We start from the raw sequence: 19,708 nt of genomic DNA, 5'->3' as shown, positions 1-19,708 counted from the left end.
GGTCAGTCCCAGGACATTCAAGCCTGGCTCAGGACCTCCTGGACAAGGCTTGGGCAGACAGCTCAGTCAAGAGGTACAGGTCAGCATGGACCAGTTGGAGTCTGCGACGGGGTTTCGATCCCTTGGGCGTCGAAGTAGTGCAGGTAGTCAACTTCTTGGCAGAGCTAGCAACGGAAGGCCTACCGATCCATAAATACCTTCTGCTCAGCAATATCTGCGGGACATAACCCAGTTGACAATAGTTCCTGTGGGAGAACATGTCCTTGTATGTAGGCTCCTTCCGGGAATTAAGCTCTCACTGCCGCCATCGCCGAGGTATTCGGCGCTTTGGGATGTTAACAGAGTACTAAGCCTCTTCCTTTCATGGCAACAAAATAGATTATTTTCATGTTAAGAGTTGTCTGCCAAATTGGCAATGTTACTGTGTTTAATCTCCTGCAGAAGAGTCTCGGACGTTCAGGCCCTGGATATAACATAATATTTTAAGTTCTAAGATATATTTCACAGTGTCTAGGAGGACCAAAACTAATACAAGGGTTATAGAATACCCAGCCTTCCCTGACTCCCCAAAACTCTGCGTAGTCAAGTGTCTCAAAGAGTATGAACTGATGTCGGAAGAATACCGCCCTCCGGGTGAGGAGACAACTTCTAATTGCGCTTAAGAAACCGCACTGGGCAGTCTCCTCACCCACGATTGCAAGATGGGTTAGGTGGGTTATGCAGGAGGCAGGCATCGACTTGACCATGCTTGGAGCCCATTCTACCAGGGAAGCAATAGCATCGAAAGCCTGCTCCCTGGGGCAAGGTTAGAGGACATTATGAATGCCGCCGATTGGTCATCAGACTCCACTTTTAAGAAGTTCTACTTCAAGCCGGTGGTGGATATGGCTCATCTGGTAGTGAGCAAGCTTTGAACCATCATAATCCTCGCCTCCGGTCCTGACATAGAATGAAAATTGTTCCCAACTCTCGTGTAGGAAAGATTCAATTCTATTAGGAACGCGGAGGCAAGGATTATCCCATCTGGCGAGAAGTCATTTCTCTCCGATGAAAGACCTGCCCTAAGGCGCAAGTAAGGCTGTATGGATTTTATAGGCCTAAACTGACAGTCACATTAATGATGTTCTGTATCTTATTGTCTGTGCGAAATGCTCCGTACACAGATTATCCCTGATTCGTCTCTTTTATTCTTAAGTTCGAATGGATCCAAGTCGGACCAATAAGAAACTTACTGTGGCATGACTCGTGCGAAGAAAGGGGGGGGATCAGAACAGAGAAAGGGCTATTACACCCTCATGTGGACCCAGATTGGCCACGGAAGTAAACTACTGTTGGACTTTCATTGGTTACGTTGTGATACCATTCCCAGGGACTCTTGGGACTGTTAGTTTTTCTTCGCTTTATGTTGAATCTTAAGGAAATGTTTGTGTTTAAAAAAGGCTGCTATTTAATAAAGCAAAGAGAGTAAAGCATAATCCTCGCCTCTGCGTCCTTAATAGAATTGCAAATTTCCTACATGAGAGTTAGGAACAATTTTCATTCCTTTCAAGTCACCCTTATGGCATTTAATTTCTAGGCAAAGGTGGAATATAATGTAACATCATGCTGCCTTTTAACTGTTTCAAAAGAAGATATGTGTACATTATACTACTACTCTTAAAATACCAATTATACCTGCTGTACTGATTATTTATAGATGGCCACAGTATTTTGATAAGAAATATAGTACAAATGTACAAACTGGAACACAGAAAGAACAAAATACTGTAATTAACATGTACCAAAATATAAGTATAAGCAAGGGAGGAAAAAGGACCATTACAAGACAGCAAATGAAGGAGTTAGTCCTTTTCTTCCAAATAGCAGGAGATACTTAAGGGCATTTTTAACATTGTGGAGAATTGCACAAGCTCGAATTGCGGTGGAAGTGCATACCAGAGGAGGTTTTTTGGGAGGCAGAATATCGAAATGTAGATGCAATGCATGTGGGAAAGACAAGGAGGCTTTTATTGGCAAACCTTGAATTGCAGGTAGGTGTGTAAGTAGATGGGGAGTCAGATAGGTATCTAGGTGATACATGATGGGTGGCTATCAATATCATTCTCAGTAGTCTTAAGAGGGCCCTGATACGTTTAGGAAGATTTGTGTGTTTCAGGAGGTTAATTGTAAAGTTTAAGACCTTGCCCGGTCGAAGAAAAGAGTACTGGGGAGGCTTACAAGTAACCTATTTCAAAGGTCCAGGGTGCGGAGTATTGACCAGTGCTTTAGCTCGGTGGAATGAAATGAAAGTGTGCATCTCCCATATTTAGACATTTACAGCATGCTGACACAGTGGCTATGAAAGATTCCCAATGCACAGAAGGATTGAACAGAAAGCAGCGATTTCTATGAGAGGTGGCAAAATTCAGGAAAAGGAAAGTGGACAGATTTAGAACAAGCATTTACAATGCAACGGTCTCGCCTTTGCAAAAGTTAGAGCTATTGGCACTGTAAATGACAAAATTGTTACTTAATATGTGTTGGTTTTTAAAACATAAATAAATGGCATTGTCATTTACAATGCCAATAGCTTAATCTCTCGCAAATGCGAGACCTATTGCATTTGCACCCACAAACACACACAGAGCCACACACACACACACACACACACAGAGAGCGCCGAGTGAGGGGGTGAGAGAGGGGTGTGAGAGAGGGGGGTGAGAAGGGGGGTGAGAAGGGGGGGTGAGAAGAGGGGGGTGAGAAGGGGGGGGTGAGAAGGGGGGGTGAGGGGGGGGTGAGGGGGGGTGAGAGGGGGGGATGAGAGGGGGGGATGAGAGGGGGGGGTGAGAGAGGGGGGGTGAGAGAGGGGGGGTGAGAGAGGGGGGGTGAGAGAGGGGGGGTGAGAGGGGGGGTGAGGGGGGGGTGAGAGGGGGGTGAGAGGGGGGTGAGAGGGGGGTGAGAGGGGGGTGAGAGGGGGGTGAGAGGGGGGTGAGAGGGGGGTGAGAGGGGGGTGAGAGGGGGTGAGAGGGGGGTGAGAGGGGGTGAGAGGGGGGTGAGAGGGGGGTGAGAGGGGGGTGAGAGAGGGGGGTAAGAGGGGGTGAGAGGGGGTGAGAGGGGGGTGAGAGGGGGGTGAGAGGGGGGTGAGAGGGGGGGTGAGAGGGGGGTGAGGGGGGTGAGGGGGGTGAGAGGGGGAGGTGAGGGGTGAGTGAGGGGTGTGAGGGTGAGTGAGGGGTGAGTGAGGGGTGAGTGAGGGGTGAGTGAGGGGTGAGTGAGGGGGGTGAGAGGGGGGTGAGAGGGGGGTGAGAGGGGTGCGAGGGGGTGGTGTTTGAGGGTGCGAGGGTGGTGTGAGGGGAGAGAGGTGTGTGTGTGAGGGTGAGTGAGGGTGTGTGAGGGGTGAGAGAGGGTGTGTGAGGGTGAGAGAGGGTGTGTGAGGGTGAGAGAGGGTGTGTGAGGGTGAGGAGGGGTGTGAGTGAGGACGTGAGAGAGGGTGAGAGAGGGTGTGTGAGGGTTGAGAGAGGGTGTGTGAGGGTGAGAGAGGGTGTGTGAGGGTGAGAGGTTGTGTGAGGGTGAGAGAGGGTGTGTGAGGGTGAGAGAGGGTGTGTGAGGGTGAGAGAGGGTGTGTGAGGGTGAGAGAGGGTGTGTGAGGGTGTGTGAGGGTGAGTAGGGAAAAAGAGCAATCCCTAATCTTAAAACACTCCACCTGTTGGATCTTATTCTTTTGACTCTACACCCTGCAGACATTGATTGTTTGATATTTAGCAACCTCACTATGGAGATGTGTAGCTACAGGTAATACGATGTTTGGAAGACTCTGGTAGGGACTCAAAGTAGAGGTAAAACTAGGTACTGAACTGAGCTTGTAATAATTATAGGCAAATGTTTAACAGGATCAGAAGTCTGGAGCTTGTGTAATTCAGAATGGGCTAGGGTCTGGGATTCGGACGGAGATGGTATTCACACTCTTGTGGACACTCAGCCTTTTGTATGGTGTACTCCGTTATCATGGAAGTCATGTGGGATAGTGGAAGATAAGTATGAAAATACTCACGTCGGGAAGGTTTAGATAACTTAAAAGGTAGATCTATTACTGCAGCAAACATGCTTTAAAACGGGAGCAGTGCTGACTGCGAAGTGGTTAAATTAGGTCACAAATGTTGAAGGAAACAAATTGGGATAACAGCATTGGGAAGGGACAGTAAAGTTTAAAAGGGTAATTCTTACATTATGGGATGTGCTAAATCGCTTTCATCCACACAAATAAAACTGGACTTTTTTTGAATTATTATATTATGAAAATGAAACCGCGTTCACAACTACAAATTTCAAAACCGGTACATGTGATGTATGATCAGCTAAATAGTATTTATTGGAGGCAAAGCAGTATTTGAATACTGTAATCAACTGAATGACGTACTGAATGAGGTACTGAATGAGGTACTGATTGAGGTACTGATTGAGGGAGGGGAGTGGATATATTTGTGCATAGTTCGAGTGTAAACCAAGAAATTGGCAAAACTCAGCAGCAAACAGAAAAACTAAACTCTACAGGTCTCTTGATTGGAATCAGACAAGAAACGGTGTCTGAAGTTGAAAGGGAACATACGCATCATGGCTGTGCAGGGCCGCCGCGCTGCCCGCGACGACCCGGAAGCGGTTGGGAAGCTGGCCAATCCCAGCGCGGCCCCAACCGGAAGTCCCGCCCCATCGCGGCGAGAGACAGAGAGAGCTGCCCCTGGAGCCACGAAGGCTCCGCATTGAGTCCCGGTCCCGAGATGGGGGACCGGGTGAAGAGCGGGCGGGCGCATGGGGAAGGCGGGGCTCTCATGTGGTGAGAGAGCCCCGCAAATCGCTACCGCCGCCCGAGATGCAGATCCGCCGCCGAGCTCCGCCAGAACAGGTAAGTGTGTTGAGTGAGAGGAGGGGTGAGTGGGGGTGGGGTGTATGCGCGTGTGTCTGTTTTAGAGTCCCGCAAAGCGCTACCGCCGCCCGAGATGCAGATCCGCCGCCGAGCACCGCCAGAACAGGTAAGTGTGTTGAGTGAGAGGAGGGGTGAGTGGGGGTGGGGTGTATGCGCGTGTGTCTGTTTTAGTGTGTTTGTGCGTGCGTCTGTCTGTCTGTGTGCGCTGTGTGTCTGATTAAGGGGGGTGCGTGTGTGTATATGCAGTGTGTATGGCTTTCTTTGTGCGCATGCGTGAGTGACGACGTGCGCGCTCACGAGGTCGAATCTCGGCCTGCAAATGCGCGTGGCACTTTGCTGTCCTCATTCCCCGAAAAGTAACTACATAAGTTGTCTCGCATAGACAGCAAAAGCTTCGCTTTTGCTTACGTCTAGCGAGACCTAAAAAGGGATAGCCGAGATGGGTACAGAAATTAGAGGACCTCACTTTTTCTTGAATTCATCAGGTGGGATTCTAAAGACACCAAGTGACAAACAGCACGCAGGTAGATAAAAATATGCCTGACTTGAGAAGGAGGGACAGAACTGGAAATGAGAAAGATTTGGGTGTGATCTGCTTACAGATGGTGCAGTGAGAAAAGGGAGGGTCCCAAGGCTGAGCCATGACGCACACCGAACAAAAAGGAGTGGCTTGAGTGTATAGTTTCGAATTCTGGATTTTTTTTTAGAAAGGAGTAGTTGAAGCGGTTGGAGAACTAATTGAAAGCTGAAGAAGAAATGCTTGAAGTATTGAAAGGGGAGCAAAGTAGGACCGACGGTACTGAAATAGCTAGATGTAGCAGCATGGGAATAGATGATCGTGATTTTGGTGAGCAGAGGTCATGAAATTTGCAACATGAGCAAATGCAGTTTCAAGAACATGGTAAAGTGATTGGAGATGGAGTAGGTTATTCAATGAAAGGCATAGAGTGAGGCAATACAATTTCTTTCACCATACCGTTGTCTTTGTATCCTTCAGTGACTGGATTGTGTAATTTGCTTGTTCCATGTTGAAGGACTGCTGTGACAGGTTATCTCTCTGCGATTCATACCTGTGGTTCATATAGTAAAGTGACGTCAGCGGATAATATTGTTTTCTTGTTTATTTAGCAGTTGTTCGTAGTCAACAAATCATACACAGCATCAAGTAAAGGCAGTATTGGCCACATGCAGGGGAACAGATGATAATTAAAATAATACACCAGACAAGAAGAAGCAATTTTAAAGGGTCAGCAATAATAGATGCAGGGGTGAAAAAAAGCAAGTGTGCAAAGCTAGAAATTAATGTGAGAGGAATACATGTTTACTTGGGAGTATTTAACTTCAGTTGGCCATACACTTCTAGTGAGAACAATGTTCTTCACACGCATGAAGATGTAGACCAAGCAAGGAATGGTTTACAGGTAGTTGTGGAGCAGGTGTCATATGGCAGATGTTTTTTTTTTTAGATTTTTATCAAGACTAATGGTACAAAATAGATTTGGCAATCTGGCAGATTAATGATATTTTAAAAGAAAAACGCACATATACATATTAAAGAATATCACACAGACACACTCACGTCATGCTACCACAAGACCATCAGAAAACAAACATACACAACTCTAATGAATGAGCCACATATCAACATTAAGGCATTAATCAACATCATTTAACAACCAGTTTGGTAAGCTCACTAAGGTCTGAACTGTAATGAAATAAAAACAAACTTATTCATCAAGCAAAACCACAAGCCGTTTTCTCGCTGGTAAATGCTATACCAAGTAAAAAAAAAATAAAAAAAATAAAAAAGGGGCTTTATTTATTTCGATGAAAACATATCATAAGAGCTTCATATTAAAAACACATTTTGGAAATAAGAACATGAAATAATCTATTTACACCAATTTTTACATTCAATATTTACAAGTTAAAAAACGTTTTGAATAATTGGTTTGAAAACTAATTAAACATTTTATTTAAGCCTTTTGCTTCTAAGATGCTATGCCCATGACAGGAATTTAGACAGGCCACAGGCATACAATGGCCGTGAGTCTGCCGTTAAAATATGCAACGCCTCGTTATGAGACCTAGTGCCTAGCAACCGACACAATGGTTTAAGCCATCTGTTTCTTGGATGCATGTACTCCGGACATTCAAACATATAATGCGCTATAGTTTCTGGCCTAGTTGGGCAAATAGGGCAAAATGCTATTGTCTGAGCCGGGGGTTTCCAGCGAGCTGTGAGGGCACGCACTGGCAGAGCCCCGACCCTAAACCTGAAATAAAGAACCCTATCAAGTGGCTTCCAGATAATATCCAGGTAGAGTTCCCGGATCGGCAGGTCCTTAAACTTCAGAAAATCGTCCGTAAGCCTACCCAGAGCATGGTTAGTACTGGTTCGAAACGCAACCCAGTTCCAATAAAGACTCTTTAGAGTTGCTTTCGGAGGAGGACCTACCATCCCATGCCTCACTTAGGCCCAAATCACCGAGCAGAGTTTTTACATCTTTTAACCACTTTATTTTATGCCATCCAGGCAATGACATGACTTCAGATAGCCCGTTAGCATATTTGGCCAGTTCGGGTACTCGCCACAGCCGGGCCCATAAGAGCAACGGCCGCAGCTTTGCCAAATCGCTAATGGGGCGACAACTTAGGTCCAGCATTAAGGGTATCATTGGGGTGCTCTGGGGAAGTGACATAAGGGCCCTATAGAATTTATTTTCATCTATGTCAATTCATCTGTTCTATTAGTACCCCATAGCTCTGCCCCGTAAAAAGCAGAGCTAACTCCCCTTGCTTTATAAATGTCGATGACAGGGGCTATTGGCCCTATTGAACAGGAACGCTGCTCCTTGAGCAATGCCCCGGCTACCCTCTTATGAGTTAGCAACATTTTGCAAAGGTGTGGGGTCCACTGCATGGTATGTGATATTCGTATGCCCAAATAATCGAACACGGTGACCCTTTCCAAAGGCACAAGATTCAGCATAGGGGCTCGGCCAAGTTTTTTTGGGGGATTCATCACCAGATATTTTGTTTTGTCGGTGTGGATTACTAGACCCCGCTCCGAACAGAAGATCTGGAAGTTGTCAAGGAGATTTTGAAGGCCCATTGGGGACTTGGACAACAAGAGCGTGTCGTCCGCAAATAGGAGGGTGGGAATTCGCTCTCGCCCGCCAGGGATGGTTCATCTGAAGGATCTTTTAGCAGATGCTCAACCACACCATTAACATATAATGAAAAAAGGGTGGGAGCAAGGACGCATCCCTGGCGAACCCCTCTCTCTACCGGGATTCTATTGGTTTTCTCGCCCTCTGTACCCCATGTTACCTGGGCAAAGTTATCTTCGTGGAGCCTCACCAACATGGAGAGGATGTAACGAGGGAGCCCCATGTCGGCGAGTACTCCCCAAAGAATCTCCCTAGGCACAAGGTCAAAGGCAGTCTTTAGGTCGATGAACGCGAGATAAAGACTGCCTTTGCCTATGACCACCACCTTCCAGTAAATTAGCATTAATCTGAACGCTTGTTCTATTGTGCCTGTCCCAGCCCTGAACCCTGCTTGGTAATCGGAGAGAATTTCATTCTCATCAATCCATTGTAGTATTCTCTCCAACAGCACCTTACCAACAACTTTCTGGGTTGTGTCTAGCAAGCTTATGGGCCGATTATTGGAGGGGTCATCCCTCAGCCCCTTTTTAAAAATCGGCACAACCTCGGCCCCTTTCCAGGACTCAGGGATGGCAGCACCCCTATGAATTGCGGTGAGCAAAGAGTGAATGAACTTCCCCCATTTCAGCTTGCTTGTCTGAACGAAGCAAGTCCCCAGGGATGCCATCTGGGCCGGCTGCTTTTTGGGGCACAATAGTGCTAATAGCATATTCCACTTCCTTAGTTGTGAAGGGGGACTCATTTGAGTCATCCTCCAAAACATGAAAGTCGGATGTAGCTAAGGCACTAATCCCATGCTGACAGGTATATAGCTTTGAGAAATGGTCAAACCATGCTTGGCTAGTGATGTTACATGTAATGATGTCGCTGTCTGGTCTATTTCTAGCTCTTATGGTATCCCAGAAGCACCTAGCATCCTTACTGGAGCTAGCCTCTTTTAAGGTTTGCCAATACTCGTCTTCCCACTCCTTTTTTGCATTTGTTATTGCCTGCTTATACTCTTTTCTAGCGCACTGTATCAAGGGTTGTGACTTGCCTTTAATGGCCTTAATCAGGGCTGACTTTTTATGTCTACATATAGGGGTAAACCAATCATGCACACCCTTTGCTTTCTGGATCCCTATGGTCTTGCCCCCACACACTTGCTTCAGGAATAATTTCCCTACAGTCTTGATGGTTTCCTGGAAGACAAGCGTAACCCTACCCGAACTGGGTGGGCTAGAGGGATGGTGTCCAGCTCCCTTTGCGAAGTTGTTAGTGCTAGGTCTATAGCTTTTAGCTTGGTTTCGTCCAGGGCTACTTTACACCACTTAAAATGCTATGCATTTTTCGGCTAGTTTAACCTTCCAACTACCCGACTTCCTCCAACTCTTTGCCTGCTGGCCTCAACTTTCTTACTGTATCTTTTTGTTGGCCTTAGGACTCGGAGCACTTTACCACTGCTGAACAGTGCTAAAGTATATGTGCTTCTTCCCTAAACATGGTGACATATGGTGTATACCTAATTGGCATATTTAGTTTACTTATAAGTCCCTTGTAAAGTGGTATACCATTTAACCAGGGCTTGTTATATAAATATAAATGCAACTAGTGGACCTGCATTACTGGTTGTGCCACAGACAGAAGTAGCCTTTCAAACTTGCCTGCCAAACGCCTGTGTGTGCAGTTTACGGTCTCTACAACTTGGCATTTAAAACCACTTGCCAAGCCTTAAAATCCCCTTTCATTACATATACGTCACCTGTAAGGTAGACCCTAGGTAAACCTAAGGGCAGGGTGCTTTGTAAGTAAAAGGTAGTACGTGTACTTTTAAGTTTTACATGACCTGGTAGTGACAAACAGCTAAATTCGTTTTTCACTACTGTGAGGCCAACTCATCTCCTAGGCTAGCACTGGGAATTCCATAAAACACTTAAGCTTTAATTCCTGATTAGAAAGGAGTACTTGCACCATGTTTCATATCTTAGGAATGGTGATGCTAAATCCTGTTTACTAGAGTAGTTAAATTTAACATTACTATTTTAGAAATGCCACTTTTAGAAAGTGGAAGTTTCTATGCGCTTACCACTCTGTGTGCCTTGCAGCCCGTCTCGAATACACGTCTGGGGTGGGTGATGGCTCGCAGCTGTTTTGCTCCAAAACTGATGCATCATAAACCTTATGCCAAGTTTATCCAATGATATCCCTCCGCGGCTCGACGCCAGACCAGACTGCGAGGTTCGACAACAACGCTTCGCCGATCCGAGTTCTTGACTGAGAAGCTCGACGAAAACGCAGCGCCTGCATTAGAAGGGGTTCAACGACGACACACGACTCAACTGCGAGGCTCGACTTCGAGGCATCGACCCAACTGCATGAATCTGAACTCACACATCATACTTTCGAGGTCTACGCTTTGTTACAGCCTAGGTACTTTGTCAGCGGAACCTGTTTGAGTCTTGTAGCCGGCCTGCCCTCCATTGTGGTCAGCCTGAACTTTGGCTTTACCCCAGTCTAGCTCGACTTCAAGTAACCTTTTAGTGCTATTCTTCGAAGGCTGCACTTACCTGCTGGACCAGTCTTCGCCTGCAGCTTCTGGGGGGCTGACGCTGTGAGTCTCCCTGCCGCCGCTTTCCTACATCTTGCGGCCGGAGACTACAGCTCCCAGACAGCCTAGCGGGCACTTCCGGTTCTCGCCACCCTCGCGCCCGGAGGCGCTACTTAAGTCCAGAGGCTCCCTCCGCATCGCGGGACGCGCCGGGCCAAGCACGGGAAAAGGGCGGGCCATCTGTGGCCGTCCGGGGCAGACCGAGGCAGGGCAGGGCCACACCCATAACATCTACTACTTCATACCCACGGTAGGCCCGTACAATATTTAAGGTCTGAGTGCAACACAGGCAAGGCCAGGATTAAGTAGCTAGGCTGTGTGATACCGGGTAAACTTTGGTCTCCACTAATAAGAGCATATTGTTAGCGGGCATAGCAGGTTATATACCGGTGCCATGGGGAAACCAAAAACCATGGAGGCGGGGGGAGGGGATGGTAAACCCCCAAAAAAACAAAAAGGGAAAGAAACCTAGAAAAGCGGTTAGTCATGCAGCTGTAGGTGTTATGGAGCGAATCAATGATCTTGTTGATGACTGTAGGGAAATCCTAGAAGCTGACCAGGGTCAGTGTAGCGGAGAGGTCATAAATTAAGATTACTAGAGGATACTAATAATCTACCAATAATACCAGCAATGTTTCGGGCAAAAAAAATCAAGGATTGATAACAACAAAGACAATGGGGATTGCTCGATTATACAGAACAAGGCCCAGGGTCATGCAGTCCAGGATTTACCTACTAACACCACCTGTGACGTTCTACCAACGGCCACTGTTCCAGCGATACCTTGTCATAACAGGTATACAGTCCTGGCTGATATTCATAATGAGCCCCCTGCCCCTCAAGTGCTGTTAGACACAGATTCTACCGCCGTGGGGGGGGGGGGGCAGTTAGCCAATTTGGACGATGCGTTTAAATTCAACAGCAGCAAGGGTGCAGCAGTCACTGAAGAAGTCGTTAATCTAACAAACCTAGTAATTCTTCTTCGTGATGAGGTAGATTCATTAAAAACTCTAGTAAAGAACCTAACCATACTAGTTAGGGGCGAGGGTGAGGGAGGAAGGAAAATGCAAGCAAATTCGACAATAAGCCTGCAGGATTCTTTCCCCTTAAACCGTAAAATTCATCAAGCCCCAGTTAGGGATAAGAGTAGTGATCTAATTGTACCGTATGCCTCTGACCCTAGTAAGACTGGACTTACTATAAAGACAAGCATAAAAGAAGGACTTAAAACTCACTGTCCTAGAGTCACAGTGAATGCCCCCGAAATCCAACAGAAGTCTAGAACCATGACAGGAGGATCCATTATAACGCCTAAAGCTCGAGAGCAGGATAAAACAACAACTGTTAGTACCCAGGGGAAAAAAGGGATTAGCTACGCTAATAAAGGCCACTCCCGTAACAAAATATATATGACCAATGTTCCCTAACTCTCAAGCGGTAACGAAGAGCACCCTGACTCTCTGACGAATAAAGCCATTCACTGGTTGCGACATGTCAGAGGCTGTCGGTCAGTGATAAGGGAAGACATTTTGGAGACAAAAAAGGTTTAGCGCCCCAAGTTATAAATATGACTCCATAGAGCTTACCATGAAATATGCCTCTCTTGCTGAAAATCTTTGCCCTAGAATTTAGGACCAGTGCCCCTGCACAATCGATGATCCAGCTAAGAAAATCTTGCCCCCAGCTTCAAGAGCAAATCTCTTGAGCTATGGGTAGAGCAGGCGAGAGAAACTGCTCAGGATTGGATAGCAACGAATGACAACCAATATACCCAAATACAGGAACTGGGGTCACTGGGGAGACCGTGAATGATAAAGAAACAATGGGGACACTAAAAACGGTGGGTGCTACAGACCAGAGGGCCGATCAACCTACGAAACCTTATCTAAAGTTAGGGGCAAATTGTGGGGAGATTTCCGCAACTAACTTGAATGGAGGATTTGTTGGTGAAGGTGAGCAGGGGTCGCTTGTTAACACTACTGTACCTCTTTTTAATGGAATATCTGACGATATTGGGACTGATATAGGCAAATTAGTCTCCTGGAATATAGCAGGGTTAGGCTCCAAACAGGAATCCCAGGACTGGAGAAGTTTTGTAAACACCTTTGATGTGTGCATCTTCCAGGAGACCTGGCTCTGTGAACCTTCTTTTCTTGAGGGCTACTTGAATTATTACATCCCAGCATAAAAAGGCGCTAAGGGGCGACCCACGGGTGGCCTTACTATTTGGGTTCGACAATGTTTATCACTTACTATCAAAGTAGTTGACACCAGAAGCAGAGACATCCAACTTATTAGAGTCGACTTGGGCTCTCAGGGTTGGCTTGACATCTATAATGTTTACGCTAGAGGTAATAGAGGAGGGAGGTCAGAAGTTTGTGCGGCTTTGGGCTCCCTCCTTGAAACCCATTCTCTAGACAATAATGTTGTGATAGCGGGTGATTTAAACAGAACCTTCGAACCCTTGGCTATCCAAGATGACTGGGCTGGAGATGAGGAGGATAGGCAGTGGGGCGTCCCTAAATTACATCTGAAACCTGTCACTCGTTGGTCCGAGGATATCATCTTCCTAAATGCAATATGCAATGAAAGTAGCTTGAGGGCATTAAATGGAAGGACCTTGAGTGATAAGGCAGGGGCATATACCTTTGATAACGGGCGTCATAGGAGCAGAATAGACTACGTCCTATGTAGTCTAAAGCTCTGGCGACAAGTGGTTGATATGGAGGTAAAACCCAGAATAGAAAGTGATCATAATCCATTGTGTGTTAAACACAAATGACGGGTTCCAACTAGTGTGATTATGACACACGAGGTAGCTAATGCCCCTTTGAGTGTTCCGACCAACGACATGCGCAGGTTAAAATGGGTATACGTTAAAGCTAACCAGCAAGCCATAGATAGTATTAATGCTCAGGCTGATGAAGCAGTAACATCCCTTGAACAAGCAAACCCAACTGACCCAGGTAGCGATAAAGCAAACCGAATCCACGAAAACCTCTTCAGGGCTTGACAAATCCACTCGACCGCTCGCATTTGCAAGGTAAATCTTATGAGGTCGAGCTATTTTTAGGTCCTACTCGCCCTTTCTGGCGAGTAGAAAAACATACTAACTTTTGTCCTCCATCTTTGAAAACGGAGCAAATGTGACAAGATAACAAGATTAAAAGGCCTTTTTATTGCTCACAAAGCAAATGAGCAATAAAGATGCCTTTAAATCTTGTTATCTTGTCACATTTGCTCCGCTTTCAGAGATGGAGGTCAAGTAGGTTACTGTTAGGTCGAGGAGTTTTTTTGAAGTACTAGACCTGCAGGACTAGTGCCATTTTTCAGATTTGTCGAGCCCTGCTCTTCACAGTTATCAGGGATTATTTCCAGAAACCTGTGAAGAGAGTTGGTATGAGAAATCTTAAACCAGCTAAGTGGTATAATGCTGAGTGTAGGCTGACTAGAGTAGCTCTAGGAGCTGCGATTAAGGGGAGGGACTTGGTATCTATTCGCCTTGCTAGAATAGAGTACAAAAAAAGTATAGCGAATGCGAAGAAACTGTGGGATGAGCTTCACTGGCAAGAGTTAAAGGAGACTAGTGATAAAAATGATTCTAGGCTATTATGGAATATTGTCAAATGGGGTAAGGGGGGTGTATCGGAGCCTCCTGACAATAATGTATCTCAGGAGGACTGGATCAATTATTTTAAGCCTCAATATGCAGATACTCAGCCCAATAACTTGATGGTTGGCTATAGGCCTTCTTTTTATAAAGACAACTTATTTAGTAATAGCGAAGTTATGGTGGCCCTGAGCACAGTGTCTAATGGTAGAGCCCCGGGATTAGATGGGGTGCCGGCGGATCTTTTTATTAACGACAAAGAGCGCTGGAGTAAATATATCCTTCTGGTTCTCAATGCGGTTGTCCAGGGCGCTAACATACCGGCGTCAAGGCAATGCGCAGTTATAATTCCTGTTTTTAAAAAAGGAGATAAATTGCAACCAGGAAATTATAGGCCCATAAGCCTAATTGACACCATCCAAAAGGTGATTGGTAGGGTGGTTGTTAATAGACTTTTAGATTGGGCCGAAGAGAACAACGCCCTGTCGCCATTTCAGGCGGGTTTTCGAAAATCTACCAGCACGATGGACCAGGTCTTCCGTTTCACTCTATTACAGTGGAAGACCGTGTTACTAGGCAAGGGCAGCCTGTATGCAGCTTTCGTAGATTTGCGGGCTGCCTTTGACCTAGTTCCAAGGTCTAAGTTGTGGCAAGTGCTGAAGAACCTGGGCCTACCAGCAGAACCTCTGACAATGTTAATGAGGCTTCATGAGGCAAATTTTGCGAGGATCCAGTGGGGAGGTCATGGTATGGTCACCTCAGATTTCCCTGTTGAGCGAGGGGAACGTCAAGGTTGCTCGATGGCCCCCATGCTGTTCACGCTGTATATTAATGGAGTTGTTGCCCGTATGTTGTCTGAAAATGTGGACGCCCCATCATTGGCTGGCACCAAGACACCGATTTTAATGTTTGCAGATGACACTCTGATTTTATCTAAGACCCCGAGTGAACTACAGCACGCTTTATCCATCTTTGATCAATTCTGTGAGGATCATGGACTAGAAATCAATGTGTCCAAAACAAAGCTTATGGTTTTTAATCCATGTCGAGGCCGTAGATCTCACATCGTTATGAATGGTCGCCCATTAGAGGTCGCTAATGCTTTCACATATTTGGGAATCCATATATCAAATGACTTAAGATGGACCAAACATATAGACATTACAATTATAAGACAAACAAATAGCAGGTGCCCTTGGCTCTGAGCACAGAAAATCCCTAACAAAACCAGTAAAACCAGCACTCCAGGTGTATGAGGCCAAAGCCCTCGGATCATCACTTTACAAGGCTGAGCTGTGGGGTTACGAGAACCTTCGGACACTGCAAATTTCAGAAAACAAGTTCTTCCGACTTATTACTAGCCTCTCTAAAGGCACTCCTTTGTTGCCGCTTAGGTTTGATTTGGGCAGGAAGGCTGTAACTGATTTAGCAAGGCTGCGTCCAATCATGTACTGGCGTAGACTCTGGACTACACCTGAACTCTGATGAAAAGCAAAAACTCCTTTTCCTGAACTTTACAACCAGTTTATATTACTTTGTCCCATAAAGAGACGTTCCACAGGTGGGAGAAGGGGTCTCGTCTATGTGTAGGTTACCAAATTTACAAGCTTTTTGAGTGTCAGACCAGATTCAACATGAATGTATCTCCAAGCACAAATTTCTTTAAAAAAGTTTTCTTCATTTATTAAAAATATTTTTAAAAAACAACAATACATTGTCGCATTTACATTATACATCTGGTTGTACATAAATCAATTACAAATATTATTTGACTTAGTTTAAAAACTTAGATTTCTAAACTTTGCTTATCAGCATGGTTCAAAAAAATCTCACTGCAACATATTTTATAAAAACAGAGAACAAACAAACTGTCAACGTGGCGTTTCGGTGCCAAAGACAATCTTGCACCTTCTTCAGGACTTGTTCATTACAATAATATCCAGGTTTCTATTTTCTTCCTGGCACACCCTTTTCAGTCTTAGGAGCAAGTAGTCTCCAGTTGTATAGGCAGAAGATGTTTGTTGTTTTCTCTTTTGTATACTTTGATGTTTAATTCACTAGGTTTCATTTAAAGTTGTTTAATAGGGACCATTTTCAATCCTATGTGAGAAAGAAATGTTTTATAGTACATTCTCCAGATTCAAAGTAGGCTATCTCTACCGGTTTATCTTAAAATTGGGCCTTACCGGTCCTTATTTATGATGTCATGGGAAGTTTGGGGGACGCCTCTGGGAGCTACCACTTGCTGCTCTTCTATCGTTCTTCTCTTCATTTAATAATTAGAGGTCTACTCATGGGTTGATTTCCTCCTTTTCTTTTGTTAAATATGAAATCAGGGACCACTATTTTGGAGTATTGTCAATCTACTGCCAATTGTTTGTGGTAGCTGATCTGCACGGCGTCCTCCCTCTTCAGGCGTTTTCTGTGAAACAATTGGCAGTAGATTGAAAATAGTGGTCCCTGGTTTCATATTTAACAAAAGAAAAGGAGGAATATTTATAGAGTGCGCTTCTAACCCGTAAGGGTCTCAAGGCACTGGAGGGCGGGGGGGGGGGGTGGGGGGTTGGGGAATTGTGCTGCTACTGCTCGAAGAGCCATGTCTTGAGGAGTTTCCTGAAGGTGAGATGTCCTGGGTCAGTCGTAGGTGGGTGGGGAGGGAGTTCCACGTCTTGGCAGCCAGGTAGGTGGTGGTTCTGCGTATCCGTGGGACGGTGGCGAGGGCGAGGCTAGCGGAGCGAACCTGGCGGGTTGGAGTGTGAAACGAGAGGCGGTTGTTGAGGTATTCGGGGCCTATGTCGTGGAGCGATTTGTGTGCTTGGGTGAGGAGCCTGAACGGGATTCTTTTGCTGACGGGGAGCCAGTGCAGGTCTCAGGTGGGCAGATATGTTGCTGTGGCGAGGGATGTCGAGGATGAGTCGTGCGGATGCGTTGTGTATGCGCTGGAGTCTTTTTCTGGAGTTTGGCTGTGGTTCCTGTGTATAGGGCGTTCCTGTAGTCTAGTCGGCTGGTGACGAGGGCCTGGGTGACCGTTTTTCTAGTTCCGGTAGGGATCCAACGGAAGATCTTTCGGAGCATGCGCAGGGTGTTGAAGCATGAGGATGAGATGGCGTTGACTTGCTTGGTCATCATGAGAGAGGAGTCAAGCGCATCCGGGTCAGGATACATAAAAGAACGCTCACTGAAGCGAGCGTCTTCGGTCAGTGAAAATGCATGTCCGTCAGGGAACAGGTCCCCAAGTGCGTGTATATGAAATTTCTCCAAGGTGCGCTTGACCAGAGTTTCCCTGGTGATTGGAAGTAGAGAGGAATTAGGCAAGGGCAAAGCAGGGGAATATAAGGAGTCAAGTCCCAAAAATCGGCACAGTCTGCTCCAAGCCCAGCACGTGGTAGAAACCGTCTGGACATCTTGGAGATCTCGAGGGAAACCAGAAGGGAGGAGTGTGAGAAGTTGTCGTGGAAGTACTAGATCGGCCTCCGGTTTCAAATACGGGATGCGTGCGTCCGGGTGGAACAAGGTGTATGCGTAGCAACACTGCACAACTAAATAATATAAATAAAAATCTGAAACACCCAGCCCACCTCTGTCTGGCCGCAATGTCAGTATCTTCCAACTGACCCGGGGTGTCTTGTCCCCCAAACCAGGCACAGCAATATTCAGCGAAGCTGCGAAAAAAAGGTCTTGGTGAGGGGGGATGGGAATATTGTTGAAATAGTACAAAAAGCGGGGCAGTAATAGCATCTGAATAATCGTAATTCGACCTGCCATGGACAAAGGCAGACGGAGCCACCTCGGGACCTGCGACTCCAATGACCCAATAGCGCTACCATAATTAAGGCGGAGGATGGAATTGGTGTCCAGATGAATGTGGACCCCAAGATATTTGACCGAGTCATCACACCATTCCAAGGGAAATTCACACTGCCAGGGCGTGGTGCCAGTCGTAAGGGGGAAAATAACAGACTTATGCCAATTAATGTGGAGGCCGGAGAACTCACCAAACTGAATGATTTCGCGAATTAAGGGAGCTAAATTATCTTGGGGCATACGAACATATAACACAGTGTCATCTGCGTACATTGATAACAGGGGGCCTGTGCGGAATTGCAAATCGCGCTGCAAGTGGTTCTCCTGGCATTGCCTAGCTAAGGGATCCATGGCCAAAATGAAAAGAAGAGGGGATAAAGGGCAGCCCTACCGTGTACCGCGCGATAAAGGGAACGGATCAGATAGCGTGCCGTTAAGGCGAAGTTGGGCCGTGGGCTTAGTGTATAATAAAGCAACTGTCGCAACAAAGCATTCCGGTATGCCCATACGGCGCATGATGGACAGGAAAAAGGGCCATTCGAGAGAGTCGAACGCTTTTTCAGCGTCGAGCAAAATCGCGGCCGCCGGGGTGGAGGGCTCGATTTGGTGCAATACTGGGAATAACGTCCGCAGATTAAGCGAGGTGGATCTGTGAGGAACGAAGCCCTACTGTACCGGAGATATGATGAGTTCCATCAATAGTGATAGTCTGATGGCAATGACTTTGGCCAGGATTTTATAATCCAGATTCAAGAGGGATAGCGGTCTGTAAGAGCCAAAGAGCATGGGGTCTTTCCCAGGTTTGGGCAGCAGAATGATCACCGCTTCCCGAAAGGTCAGGGGGAGGATACCCACTTCCAGAGCCTCAGCATAAATCTCCACTAAACGGGGCACTAAAATGTCTTTATATGCTTTATAAAAATTGGCAGAGAAGCCGTCAAGACCGGGGCAGAAGATGATCGCAAGGAGTCAATAGCCTCAACGATACTATCGGGGGTGATGGGAGTCAAAAGGAAATCCTGCATGTACTTTTCTAAATAAACCAGGGCCACTTCGGATAAATAGGACTCTTGATTTCCGGAGTCACCGGACAGGCGAGAGGTGTACAGGGATTTGTAATAGGAAATAAACAGATCGCAAACCTCGGGGGTGGACTGTAAAGGGGTGCCATCCGGCCCAGCCATAGAGACGATATAGGTGGGGCCTCGGGGGGGGCGTAATGTATTTGCCAGGAGCCTACCCGGGCGCGCTCCCCTTCACCGTACTGTCGCGCCACACAATGCTTATTAAGGAACTATAGTTCCCTATCAGCGGCGTCTCTAAACTCCACGCACAGTTCCAGCCTACGCGTAGTCAAGGACTCAGTGGGAGAGTCAAGCATCTTGCGATCTATAGCAGCAATATCTTTCTCAATGCGGCCAAGCGTAGAGCGCAGATCCCGCAAGACGCCGGTGTGTTTTGAGATACAATCACCTCTGATATAGCCTTTGAAGTCCTCCCACAAGACCGCCCATGTTTCAACAGAACCGGTGTTCAAGTCAAAATAGTCTTCGATCGCCTTTCGGACTTCTTCTTTAAAAACAGAGTCTAGCAGGGCCCGGCCTGGAAATCGCCACTGTCTCTCAAAGCCACCCGCC

The 19,708-nt window shown here is 46.5% G+C and overlaps 1 protein-coding gene across 1 annotated transcript in view; it reads right to left on the bottom strand.

Annotated features, from left to right (window-relative positions):
* Window positions 1-19,708, bottom strand: part of CHMP5 (charged multivesicular body protein 5) — a 188,043-nt gene that overhangs the window by 93,203 nt on the left and 75,132 nt on the right. Inside the window, exon 4 of the mRNA XM_078687742.1 lies at window positions 5,874-5,967. Coding sequence (XP_078543868.1) covers window positions 5,874-5,967 — 94 coding nt within the window. The remainder of the gene's footprint in view (window positions 1-5,873; window positions 5,968-19,708) is intronic.

This window comes from Lissotriton helveticus, chromosome 4_1, assembly GCF_964261635.1.
Source record: "Lissotriton helveticus chromosome 4_1, aLisHel1.1, whole genome shotgun sequence".
In the NCBI taxonomy this organism is placed as follows: Eukaryota; Metazoa; Chordata; class Amphibia; order Caudata; family Salamandridae; genus Lissotriton; species Lissotriton helveticus.
Note: the sequence above shows the minus strand (reverse complement) of the source record. Positions and strands in the feature narration are given on the sequence as shown.